The sequence below is a fragment of the Zasmidium cellare genome (genome assembly GCF_010093935.1).
Source record: "Zasmidium cellare ATCC 36951 unplaced genomic scaffold M409scaffold_2, whole genome shotgun sequence".
Lineage (NCBI taxonomy): Eukaryota > Fungi > Ascomycota > Dothideomycetes > Mycosphaerellales > Mycosphaerellaceae > Zasmidium > Zasmidium cellare.
In genome coordinates this window covers 1,393,203-1,406,106 of record NW_022986946.1, presented here as the reverse complement: position 1 = coordinate 1,406,106, position 12,904 = coordinate 1,393,203, and the positions used below count along the sequence as shown (strand labels likewise).

The 12,904-nt window shown below is 54.5% G+C and overlaps 5 protein-coding genes across 5 annotated transcripts; 2 read left to right on the top strand and 3 right to left on the bottom strand.

Moving 5' to 3' along the window:
• Positions 1–82: 82 nt before the first annotated feature.
• On the top strand, positions 83–2,365 carry M409DRAFT_62758 (uncharacterized protein; the record flags this gene model as incomplete). The annotated part of the gene is made up of 1 exon (XM_033815305.1): positions 83–2,365. The coding sequence occupies one exon, from the start codon at positions 83–85 to the stop codon at positions 2,363–2,365; it is 2,283 nt and encodes a 760-aa protein (XP_033674057.1).
• A 551-nt stretch (positions 2,366–2,916) lies between these two features.
• M409DRAFT_49649 (uncharacterized protein) lies at positions 2,917–4,276 on the bottom strand (the record flags this gene model as incomplete). Its single annotated transcript, XM_033811297.1, has 2 exons — positions 2,917–4,166; positions 4,201–4,276. 2 exons carry the CDS (start codon positions 4,274–4,276, stop codon positions 2,917–2,919), a joined length of 1,326 nt encoding a protein of 441 aa, XP_033674056.1.
• Positions 4,277–4,844: 568 nt separating this feature from the next.
• Positions 4,845–6,155, bottom strand: M409DRAFT_62757 (uncharacterized protein; the record flags this gene model as incomplete). The annotated part of the gene is made up of 1 exon (XM_033815304.1): positions 4,845–6,155. One exon carries the CDS (start codon positions 6,153–6,155, stop codon positions 4,845–4,847), a length of 1,311 nt encoding a protein of 436 aa, XP_033674055.1.
• Positions 6,156–6,602: 447 nt separating this feature from the next.
• Positions 6,603–9,317, top strand: M409DRAFT_49647 (glycoside hydrolase family 36 protein; the record flags this gene model as incomplete). The annotated part of the gene is made up of 1 exon (XM_033811296.1): positions 6,603–9,317. The coding sequence occupies one exon, from the start codon at positions 6,603–6,605 to the stop codon at positions 9,315–9,317; it is 2,715 nt and encodes a 904-aa protein (XP_033674054.1).
• A 169-nt stretch (positions 9,318–9,486) lies between these two features.
• On the bottom strand, positions 9,487–12,852 carry M409DRAFT_49646 (uncharacterized protein; the record flags this gene model as incomplete). The annotated part of the gene is made up of 2 exons (XM_033811295.1): positions 9,487–12,557; positions 12,612–12,852. The coding sequence occupies 2 exons, from the start codon at positions 12,850–12,852 to the stop codon at positions 9,487–9,489; spliced, it is 3,312 nt and encodes a 1,103-aa protein (XP_033674053.1).
• Between the last annotated feature and the right edge of the window lie 52 nt (positions 12,853–12,904).

The window sequence follows — 12,904 nt, the reverse complement described above, 5'->3', positions numbered from 1 at the left end:
ACGTAAATTGGACGTAACGCCCAACACCAAATACTTGTATACTCGATCACACTATCCACTACTCTGCCGAGGAGTAGCAACCATGGAGGGCATCAAGAAGGCATTCGCTCGTGCAAAGAGCGAAGGCCGCCCTGCTCTGGTCACGTACACCACCGCCGGGTATCCTACAATCGCTGAGACGCCCGACATTCTATTGTCAATGGAAGCTGGTGGCTCAGATGTGATCGAGCTTGGAACACCATTCACAGACCCAATCGCAGACGGACCAACGATTCAGACCGCAAACACTCAGGCATTGGCGAACGGCACTTCAACGAAGCACTGCCTTCAAATCGTGAGAGATGCGCGGAGTAGAGGCCTCAAGGCTCCTGTTCTGCTCATGGGATACTATAACCCTTTGTTGGCATACGGGGAGGAGAAGATGCTGCAAGATGCAAAGGCTGCTGGTGTGAACGGCTTCATTATGGTAGACCTGCCACCAGAGGAGGCTGTGCGATTCAGACAACACTGCACGACATATGGTCTCTCATACGTGCCTTTGATTGCTCCGGCGACCAGTGAGAAGCGCATGAAGTTGCTTTGCAGCATTGCAGACTCTTTCATTTACGTCGTGTCGAGAATGGGTGTCACTGGTGCTACTGGTGCTCTCAGCACTGGTCTGCCAGCATTGCTTGAGAGGGTCCACAAATACTCGAATGGAGCGCCAGCTGCTGTGGGCTTCGGCGTGAGCACTCGTGAGCACTTTGTGGAGGTAGGCAAGGTCTCTGAGGGCGTTGTGATTGGCAGTCAAATCATCACTACGATCAAGAATGCAGGCAAGGGCAAAGGCGCAAAGGCTGTGGAGGAGTACTGCTATTCCATCACACAACGGCGAAACCCACAAACCGTACCAAATGGAGCAACCAACGGTCACTCAATCTCTACTGCAGCAAACCCCAATGGCGATGGCAGCGGCTGGATCTCACAATCGAACAACGAGTCCGCGAAGAAGATTTCCACAGTAGATGCCACCAAGCAACCTGCTAGCGAGAGCGACCATTCGAATGGCACTGTACATGTCGATGGGATTGTGAAAGGCTCGGATGGACCGGGACTCGCAGACCAGATGGAAGCTCTAAACACTGATGGCGCTGACAAAGAGCTGATGCGGTCAAGATTCGGAGAGTTTGGTGGTCAATATGTGCCAGAATCACTCATGGACTGCTTGTCGGAACTCGAGAAGGGCTTCAACGACGCGCGCAACGACCCAGAGTTCTGGAAGGAGTACCGATCATACTACCCGTACATGAGCAGGCCTTCATCACTACACAAAGCAGAGCGAGTTACGGAGCATGTGCGTCAGAATTCGAAAGACGGCTATGGTGCGAACGTGTATCTGAAGCGAGAGGATCTCAACCATACTGGCTCACACAAAATCAACAATGCCATTGGTCAAATACTGATCGCGAGACGGCTGGGAAAGACTGAGATCATTGCTGAAACAGGCGCTGGACAACACGGTGTCGCCACTGCTACTGTCTGCGCAAGATTCGGCATGAAATGTACGGTATACATGGGTGCCGAAGACGTACGGAGACAAGCTCTGAACGTGTTCCGCATGAAGCTGCTGGGCGCTTCAGTGGTTGCTGTCGAATCTGGATCAAAGACTCTTCGCGACGCTGTCAACGAGGCATTAAGGAAGTGGGTTGAGAAGCTGGATACTACGCACTACATCATCGGCTCTGCCATTGGACCTCATCCCTTCCCAACGATGGTGCGGACGTTCCAGAGCGTGATCGGGAACGAGACGAAGCAACAGATGCACGAGCTAACCGGTCGCTTGCCTGACGCTGTCGTAGCTTGCGTTGGTGGTGGCAGCAATGCGACGGGCATGTTCCACCCATTCTCGCAGGACCCAAGCGTGCAACTACTAGGTGTCGAGGCCGGAGGAGACGGTGTCGAAACCAACAAGCACAGTGCAACACTCACGGGAGGCAAGCCAGGCGTCCTTCACGGCGTTCGAACTTACATCCTCCAAAGCGAAGAAGGCCAAATCAACGACACGCACTCCGTATCAGCAGGTCTGGACTATCCTGGCGTAGGACCTGAGCTTTCTGGTTGGAAAGACAGCTCGCGCGCCAAGTTCATCGCTGCCACCGACGCAGAAGCTTTCATCGGCTTCCGGCTCCTTTCTGAACTGGAAGGTATCATCCCAGCCCTAGAGACGAGCCACGCCGTCTTCGGTGCCATCGAGCTCGCGAAGACGCTCAAACAGGACCAGAACATTGTCATCTGTGTCTCTGGACGAGGTGACAAGGATGTTCAGTCTGTTGCGGAGGAGTTGCCGACTATTGGACCTAAGATCGGTTGGGATCTGAGGTTCTAGACGTGTATTAGTGCATCCATGAGGCGGTGTTTGGGAAGGTGATGTGAAATGACATTGGAGTTTGGGACGAGGGGAAAGCGATCTTGGACTATCCTAAAGAAAAGGGTTACCATGTTTGGAACAAGCCTTACTTCAGAAGGCCTCAGTGGCCTGGCTTCTCTGCACTCTTTTGAGGAGCCTTGACTGATCAAAAGAATGGGCAGCAATGCCGCTTTGCTCCTTTGGAGCACAACCACGATCTTGACTCCTCCTTTTCATCTCTCCAAAGCTCCAACTCTCGCGTCTGCCACCTGCTAATGTCCCAGTGAATGCCATCTGCCCCTGCTGGAGCATAGCGACTACTTCAATTCCACCTCTATCATCTTCCGAGGTCGATCGCCTCCCTTCTGCAGACACTCACTAAGCAGTTCTGCTCGGAGAGGAACACGCAATCACCTTACAGGCAACAACGCGATGATCTCGCGGTATTGTCGCCATTCCGGTCGATTCCACAATTCAGGAGAGAACGAATCCTGTACTGTCCGCGTTGAATGACGAGGTTGGGACTTTCATCAAGAAATCATCACCTGAACCAACTCCGCCAAAAGCCCCGTCTGCTCATTCAACCCCTCCCAAAACTCTCTCGTCCGGTTTCCGTTTTCCTGCACGGCCGACTCCATCTCCTCGATACACGCTCGCTCAATCCAGGGCTCGTCGACGTCCCCCGAGAAGGAAATCTTGACGGTACCCTCGATTCTGCGTCCTGGAAGGAGGAGTTCTTGATCTTGGGTCTTGTCGGAGTGGGCTTTGTACGTCTGGAAGAGTTGCGTGAGGGGAATTGTGATGGTGTAGTCGTAGAGCATGTTTGGGGTGGCGGCTGAGATGAAGATGGGTGGGAACGTAAGTGGGACGAGGTCCCCTTCCTCACCGTCTTTCCCGTCTCGCTCTTCTTCCAGCTCACCCTCTTCCTCGACATCCTGAGGCCCATCGAGCTCGTGCTGCAGAATCGCCTCGTCAGCGCGTGGGAGCCGATAGAATCCCGCCGGAAGGAGGCTCTGCAGGATATCTCGAAGGAGGTCGTTGCGAGTGGCGAAGAACCTCGAAATTCTCGATTGAACCCGTCCGAGAAGATCGCTCTGCTTCGCGGCTCGTGCGCTCGTTGGCTTCAGGCTCGAGAAGCGCGCCTTTCTGAGGAGGCTGAGCTCGAAAACCGCTTCGATGTCGATGAGGGAGTGGTCTTCTACCCACTGCGGCACTCGACCTTCGCCCTCAAGGTGCTCGCGAACCGCCTCTTGAAACCGCCTCAGCTCGACAAAGAACTTCTGTTCATACGCATCCTCCACCACCAACCTCCCCGCAAAAACATCCCCCACAAGAAGTCCCCTCGCCGAGATATTGCCTGGTAGAGCAATCGCATTCACCACCTCCCTAGCCTCCTGCTCTACTGCTCTCTCGTCGGGCTCAATCCAATAATACACGGCATTCTTTGCTCCGGGCTGATTGTACCGCGGACACTTCGATCCCTCCGCCCAGTGCCGACTTGCATTCCCCGCTACGCGTCCGCAGATGCGGCCTGGAAGCTGGAGCTGACAGCGGCCACTGGAATCTCGGGATGCCATGCCCACGTTGGGGCCAGCCGGGAACAGACAATGCCATCTACGACAGCGCTCCCGAGGACGAGGACGAGGACGACGTCGACGTCGACGACATCGTCGTGCGGCTCCTGCGTCTCGGCGTGAGGAATGCGGGAATCGACCAATATGACCCTCCACCGCCGAGCGCGTCCGAAGAGCGGATAACGCGCCACGAACACCGGCAAACGCTCTATCGCATTTCGCGCGAGACTCTCCACACACCTGGACCCCATGCGGGAAATGAGCAGGCCATGCCTGATTGGTTGATTGGTCTTTCATTGCTGGTCTCGGGGCTCATCACTTCGCTCACGGTCTACACCATCCACTTCGAGCCAGACCTCGAGCGTCGGGCGTACGACATGAATGTGGTTGCTCTGCTTCATCCATGCATCATGGATTGGTATGACCAAGCTGGTGATGAGGGTCTCATTCGGTTTCCTGAGATCGGTCCGATTTACGAGCGCTATCTGTGGGCTCGGGAGTTGCGACTTCAGGAGCAGGCTGACGAGGCTGCTGCATAGGTGAGTTTGGGATGATTGACATGATTTGAACATCTAGGCGGTGGCAGGACCATCGGATGAACATCGCTCACGGTCGGGTCGAATAGGTAGGTAATTTTGTCGCGTTCTGTACTGTTGAAATGAGTGAGCTGGCTGTATCAGTAGAGGGAAATTTGGATCACAAAAAACAATCAAACCATCTCACTTTCAGACGTATCTTCTCCATAGTAGGGACTGTTTTGTGTGTCGTTGCAAAGATTTTCATTTGTCTTGGGTACAGCGTGAAACGCCCGATGAACTTTTGGTAGGGTATCTTCTCGCAATACAACGCAGGCTGACATCCAGAACTTTTCCGTGAAAATTTTATCAATCAAGGCCAGCGAAGCTGAAGCTGCTGGAAGTCGCAGGGCCTTTGCCTCGCTTTCTCTTCTTGCGGCGCTTGCGGGACTTCTCATCGTCGCTGCTGTCGTCGGCGTCCTCATCCTCGTCGCTATCGTCGTCACTGTCCGCAGCAGGACGCTTGCCGACAGCCCCAGCAACTTCATCATCGTCTTCCTCTTCATCCTCATCATCCTCTCCCTGTATGCTTTCCCTCCAGACTTTGACGATCTGTCCACCGCCAGATATCATTCTTCCACCAACATCGAAGCCGAGCTCCACCACTCCCTCCACTTCGTCATGTAAGACCTCGCCAATAACTTTGTTTGCGCCTAGCTTCACGAAGCGCACTCGACCGTCACCCATTCCAACAGCAATCTTCTTTCCAAAGCCGCCGATACCGTCTGGGATGTATGCCATGCAATCGAGCGTCTCCTTCTCCCTGCTGACGACGATTCGTTCATCCTGATCGTCCCACTGGCCCTTTTCCCACAATGTGATGACTCCATCTCCACCTCCTACAACAGCCTTCTCGCCCGTGCTTCCACTGCTCTTCTTAGCGGCGAGCCCCGTCACGTACAGGCATGATAGCAGCAGCTCTTCCTGATCTTCGCTCTTGGCGAGGACTCCGCGTCGTAAGTCAGTCAGAGCTAGAGTTGTGCTGCCCGTGGTAAGCCACTGCTTCGAATAACCAGAAGTTGATGCGGCGGACGCAGGGATGGGACAGAGGGAGGAGATGTAGTCGGCGTGAGGATAGTAGGTCTGCGAAGGTTTCGTGGTGATGAATGCGGTCTTGGATTGGTCGACAGGGAGACTTGGGGCCGGATCGCGCAAATCGTAGAGGTGCAATGCGCCAGAGTCGGTCGAGAGTAGAAGGGTCTGTGGGCTCAGCGCATGGACGACTGTCGGGCCGTCAATGCGATCTCTCGAGTTGGATGGGTCGAGGGGAATGGCGACCTTTCCAGTCACGGTTCCCGTCGCGCTGTCCGCGGCCTTGACAATGCCGTCGGTGCCAGCGGAATAGAGCTGCCTCCCGTCGACGCTGTATGCCAGACACCTGCAGCTTCCTTTGTGTCTCTTGGTGCGCCAGGCCGTATCCACCATGTCGGTGCCATTGCTGCCTCTCCTGCCCGGCAATTTTGTGATTTCCTTCTCTTCATCGTCGTCGTCCACGGGCGGCAGTCTCAGCGTCTGGACATGGCCGCTGCTCAGACCGACCGTGACCAACGGCTCAGTGGGATGAACAGCTTGCGCGAACAAGTCTGCCGACAGCGGCAGGGCGCAAAGCGTGTCGAGCATCACCATCGGTGCATGGTAGTTTATTGCGCAGTGGCGGAGTGATGAAGTGAGGTCGGCGTTTGTGGTGGAGCTTGCCGACGACGAGCATGCATCCTCCTCGAGCTCTCAAGGTACCTTGCAGCCAGGATGACGTTCAACACTGCACGGGAGCGGAGACTGTGATCTCGAGGCAACGGTGAGTGAATGTACTGTTACTGTCCATCGACTTCCCTATTCATCCAACCACTGCCCTTCCCCGATTCACCGGCGGCACGTTCAGCTCTCTTGCCCCCCAAATCTATACCTTGCCACTTCCTCAAATATGGTTCTCAAACGAGTCAAGCAGAAACAGATCTCCTTTGGATGTAAGCCAGACGGTTGAGCTCCAGCGTCTACCACTTCTCATGCTCCCCAGATTGTGATACTGTGACCGGCCAAAGAGTTTATCCGGAGCCTCCTCTGTCGCAGATGATCGGTGTCCCCACTGAACAAGAACCATTGGAGCCGAAGCCTGCCTTCTACCCTACGGACAAGGCTGCAGACGACATGTATTTCAAAGTAACTTGCTCCCCATCATTGGGCCAGGCCACTACCATTTGCCGCCACCAAGACAGCGTCCGCTTCTCTGTGTTGTTGGAGACCAACGCTCCTAGTCGCGTGGAGGAAGACGAGCCTCAGGTCTGCATCTGGCACAATCATGGTGGCCATCACGATTGGGCTGAGCTGTCGTTGAAGCCGACTGCAGAAGGCAAAGATGTCCTGCTCCTCAACAGACCACAGGATCGATCCATCTCACGAAGATGGTTCACAGCCGAGCTGCCTGGCCTCCCCAAGCATGGTCAAGTCATGTCCTTTACGGTGAAGTTTTTGGTTGATACCGACCATGGCTGGAGATGGATCAAGGACACAACCGGCGTGGATGACGGCGAGCTGCACTACCAAAGTGCCGACTTCGCGAAGCACTCTTCATACGATCTCAAGCACTGGTTCAGTGAGATCAGTCCAGATATTCAAGTCCAAAGTGAGAGGCCAGACACTGAGGGCACCTACCTGTACTCTTTGACGGCCCCTGTCGGACCTGCGAAAGACACAGAGTCTGGCTGGCAGCATCATCAGCTGGGCCTACCTAATCATAGCTCGAGATGGTTTAGTCTTGTCAGACTATGGGTGCCGTGGCTAGCTCCCAGGCAAGGCAAAGGCCAGCTCGACTTGGACAAAGATGGTGTTCTCTTGTCTTTCTTACGAACAGATGGCTTGCATGTCGTGGTACTTGGCATCAGTGGCATTGACGATATCATAACGACGTTCTTCAACGACAGACATGGGAACGTCATCATCAAAGGCCGCAACGACCGTACAGAAGTCGGCACAGCGAGAGTGTTGGTAGCAGTGGCGCAGACCTTCGAGATTGCCAACGCCGCTGTGTTCTACCATGCACGTAAGGTTGTCCGCTCATACGACGTCAGCTCTACCGACGATGAGGTGACCAAGCGATGGAGCGAGGTCAAACCTGAATGGCTTGAGGTATGTAAAGCTATCCCACATTTCCATGGGTTCGTCACTGACAACCTGGAGGAATGGTATGATGGACTCACATACTGCACCTGGAACGGCCTGGGTCAAAATCTCACCTCCCAGAAGATCCTCGACGCACTCGACTCGCTTTCGAAAGAGAACATCATCGTCACTAATCTCATCATCGACGACAACTGGCAATCGCTGGCCAAGGGAGACACACAATTTGTCCGAGGCTGGTTGGATTTCGAGGCCAACAAGGATGGCTTTCCTGATGGAATGAAGGCTACAACATCTGAGATTCGCAAGCGTCATCCGAACATCAATCACATTGGTGTCTGGCACGCTCTTCTCGGATACTGGGGCGGTATAGAGCCCAACGGATGGATCGCCAAGAACTACAAGACGATCGAGGTGGAAAAGGAAGCTGGCGTGGCAGGAGGAACATTTACCGTCGTCGCGGCTGAAGATGCGTCACGAATGTACAACGACTTCTACAAATTCCTCTCTGAATCTGGTATCGATTCTGTCAAAACAGACGCCCAGTGCTTCCTCGATCTCTTGCAGCACGCGCCTGACCGAAGAGCTCTCACGACCGTGTATCAAGATGCCTGGACCGTCGCTCATCTCCGCCACCTCAGTGCCAGAGCCATCTCATGCATGTCACAAAGCCCGCAACTAATCTTCCACAGCCAGCTTCCAACGGACAAGCCCCGTCTTCTGCTTCGCAACTCCGACGACTTCTTCCCCGAAGTGGCTGCGTCTCATCCATGGCACATCTTCTGCAACGCACACAACAGTCTCCTAACGCAACACCTCAACGCTCTGCCGGATTGGGACATGTTCCAAACCTCCCACGAATGGGGCTCCTTCCACGCAGCCGCTCGTGCCGTGAGCGGCGGACCCATCTACTTCACCGACGTCCCAGGCCAGCACGACGTGAAGCTCATCCGACAAATGACCGCCCAGACTCCACGCGGCAAGACCGTCATCCTACGCCCCGACATGATAGGCAAAGCCATCGACCCCTACAACAGCAACAAAGCGCTCGCCATGCTCAAGATCGGCACCTACGTCGGCTACGCCGAGACGGGTTCGGGCATCCTAGGCATCTTCAACGTCTCCGGTCAACACCTAAATGAGTTCATCCACCTCGACGACTTCCCCGGCACCGAGACAGGCGAATACGTCGTCGGTTCCTTTACATCGGGTGAAGTCTCCCCGCCCATCAGCAGAGGCCAGCCGCACGCCATGGTCGGGCTGGAGCTCGAAACATATGGCTGGGATATCGTCACCGCGTACGCCTTGCGAACCTTCACAGTACGGGAGAAGAAACTCCAAATCGCCAACATGGGTCTCCTCGGCAAAATGACCGGCAGCGCCGCCGTCACAGGCTGCGACATGTACGTCGAAGACAACGGGCGCCTGAGGATCTGGACGATCGTGAAAGCACTCGGCGTGCTCGGATTGTGGATTTCGGATCTACCGGGCAGGAAAGTAGAGGATCTGATGGTGATGATTTTCGGGAATCCGATCCCTGCGGGCACGGTGGGGAAGAATGAGGTGGATGGGCGTGTGTTGGAGATTGATGTCGAGAGGGCGTGGAGGGAGAGTGGGGAGGATGCTGGGTGGAATAATGAGGTTAGTCTGGAGATTTTCGTTCATTAATGTGATGATCGTAAGGGGTAGCTAAAAGGGGGACTCCCCAAAAACTGGAAGAGGGGACCTTCAAGATTGTGAATATCATTAACTGGCGTTTATACAATCTATATCTATCTTCCTACATTTCCTTTCCTGTAAGATCCTGAACATATTTCTCTCTCCAAGCATTCCTGGCCTAATACCAACTCGGCCGAAATGCCGTCCGAATCTTCCCCAAATCCCCAGCAGTATAGTACTTCGAATCGAACATCTGATTCAGCTTATCATAATGGCTCGCCCAATTCTGCGCCTCGCGATACCGTAAAGCCTCCTCGTTGAACGATTTGGCAGGTCGTAAAGATCGGACCCAGTCGCGGTCTCCTGGGAGGGGGCGGCGTTTTGGTGGCACTTGGTGGGAAGGGGTGTGTGCCATGTTGGGGGGTTGGATCAGCATGCCGGGTTTTCGGGCTTCTTTGATGTAGTAGTGTACTGGTTCGTAGTAGCCTTGCCCGGGTTGTCGGGTGTATCCCTGGAGTTGGGGTTGGTCCTGGTGCTGCTGCTGGGGCTCGATGTATTGTTGCTGCTGGGGCTGGATGTATGGCCGTGGCTGTGCAACGTACTGCGACTGCGGTTGTTGCATGTACTGCGACTGTGGTTGTTGCATGTATTGTGTCTGCGGTTGTTGAGGGTACTCCATCTGTGGCTGCGTGGATGCCAAGTGCTGGGACTGCTTGAAAAAATACTGCTGTTGCTGAAAGTGATGCATTTGTTGTTGGTGTAGGAATTCCCGATGCAATTGTTGGGCCATCTCGAAACCTCCCATTACCGAGTCTTGAGGGAGGCTCGTCATACTGGGCTGATGAACCATCTGCGGCTGCTTTATCCATGGGACGTCTGCCGCCATGTGATCCTGAGGGAGGGGATGCGAGCGTGAGGCTATGCTAGCCTGGCGAGTCGTCTGTGGTCGCTGTACGTTCTCTTCAACCATTGGTGCCTTGGAAAGCTTAAGGCAAGAAGGTTTGTTTGTGTTCGTGCCGCAGTGAGGTGTCGGTCCTTGCCCTACAGCGCCCCTACTGCTGCGTGCCTGCAGAAGCTGCGATAGGACGGGACTGGGAGGAGTACTGACATCGGCAGCCCGTTGAGCTGCCGCTTTGCTGCTCTCCACCTGGGGATCAATGGCCTCCTTGCTGCTGCTTTCCGCCTGCTGATTCCGAGACAAGTTGGGCTTGGAACGACATTTATAGCGCCTCCTACTCAGACGTAATGCTTCGCTTCTCTCCACGTTTGGGCCGACGTCACTCTTGCTCTTGCTTTCCACTTGCGGGATCTCGGGCAAGTCGGGTTTTGAAGGAGTTTTGTTGTCGATGGTCTGCCGCTTTGATGCGGTACCACTCTCCACCTCTGGCTCGTCGTCCTCTAGATCAGGAAAAAGGGTCAGTTCTCCCTCAGTAGGCTCTAGTAACTTCTTGCTGGGCGGCGATCGTTCTTCTGAAAGATGTTCTCTGGCGGACTGTGAACTCCCCGATTGGGACGTCCGGCTACCCGACTGCGACTCACAGTCAGAATCCTGAATCGAAACCCTCTTAACCACAGGTTTGTCGATTCTAGGGGGCTTAGGTGAAGATTCCTGTCCCTTCTTGGCGGTGGACTGTGGCTCCTCTGATTCAGACGTCCGTTGCGACTCGCTGTCAAGATCGGGGAACGATACCGTCTTCCCCACATATTTCTGGACTTTGGGGAGCTCAGGTGAAAATTCTTGTCCATCCACGGCGGACTGTGGCTTCTCTCGCTGGAAAGTTTTACTACTGCCCACTTGCGGGTCATCTTCAAGGTCCGGAAACGATACCCTCTTTATAACACGCTGAGGTGAACAGGTCTTTTGCTTCACGGCTACAGATCGTGGCCTCTCGGGCTTGGTCATTGGGCTAATGTCCTCGTACAGGTCACCACCAAGGTCCGGGAACGACGTCCGGCTGCTCATGTGAGTCTGAACTGGTGGAGGCTCAGGGGCGAAGGTACGTTCCTGCGTCATGACAGGCTGTGGCGTGGCTTTTTGGAACGCTCGGTTCCTGCCAGCCTGCGGGTCATAGGTAGAGTCGTGAAACGGCGTCCTCCCGCCCATGTTGCCCTGGACTGGTGAGGGGAAGATCTGTCCGCCCATGTTGACGGGCTGCGGCGTCGTCTGATAAAACGTCTGGCTTTGCGGGCTAAGCCCCTGATCCGGAACCGACATCAGCCCACTCATTTCGGTATGCACCCTACAAGGTCGACGTCGACGTCGAGGCGACGGCAGCCGTGTGTTAGGACGTCGCGGAATCGAATCCTTCTTGGGTATCAGCGGGGTTGGTGCCAACTGGTATGGTTCTCGTGGCGGTTTGATGTCCGGAAATCTCCTCCAATAATATATATGGCTTATAGGGAGTGATAGCAACCAACCTGCATCATAATTGTTCATGCTTAGTGCGATGCACTGTTGCCTTCGCTGGATAGTCTCGTAAAGGATCTCCTCGGGGGGTTCCTGATGGGTACACGTTCCTTCTTTACACTCCGAGAGCATGTTCTGCCATATGCGGGCCTTCTCCTTTAGAAGATCTTGACAATACTGCGTGCTGCGTGCTCGGATCATCTGCTGTTGCTGCTCTGCGCTCAAATCTTGGTTTGTCGCCGTCTTTGAGGAAGGGCCGTGGTCCCTGACAGGTCGCTTCGACAGTGCCTTCAGACTAGGCTTGCTTTGATATTCTCCGATCACGTTTCCGGCAGTCGTGGGTGATGGCAACGACGCGTCGGAAACTGAGGGGGTTGCAGCCTCGAGACATTTGACTCGACCCGCACCAAGCGGCTTGGTGTTGCCACGAAACGTCTTCACCAGCCTGTCCCATTTAGAAGTCAATACTGCTGCTGGTGGTGATGGTGATGGCAGAGTCGAAGTGCGTGAGGGCTTGACTTTCTGGAAAATATTATCCTCGCGCCTTCGTTCACCCCTGAGAAGTTCCAAGCGCTGCACCAAATCGCTCGGATCGGCTTCTGGAAGGTAGGTGTTTATAAGCCTCTTGAACCTGTTGCGAACTTCATCTTTGAGATCCAGGAAAGCTTCTCTTTGGCTTGGTCGGGGGATATCGCTTTCGAGCTGGGGGCCAAAGACCTCTCCATTGAAGATGGTGACCAGCCGTGCGCGCCACTTATCATTGCTCTTTGAGTACCGCAGGGCGATGCTTTTGTCCTCGAGGTTGAAAGTGCCGTTGCCAGAGATAAAGATCAGAGCTTCCACTGCAGACGTGTCAGGGACAATCGATCGCGACAGATCAAGGGGTGGTAACTAACAGATGAAGCAGCTGCGGTCATGCTCGTCTTGCCAGACACTGCGTTCGTTCTGAGGTGGCAGACAGTCTTCCAAGCTCTGCTCGGCCGCCTGGGTTTGAGTGTAGGTTGGCTCAGAGACAAGAGAGGCTGTCGGGGTTGGTGACCTAGGAGCTATCGCCAGCTCGATCTCTTGGTCTTGACACTGTTGCTTCTTTGATCTCCTTGATCTAAAGCGAAACACGTTACTGAGGCACTTCCCCATTTTTAATGTGGAATACGAAAGAACTGGTCGACTCGAAGTAGACTTGACAGAA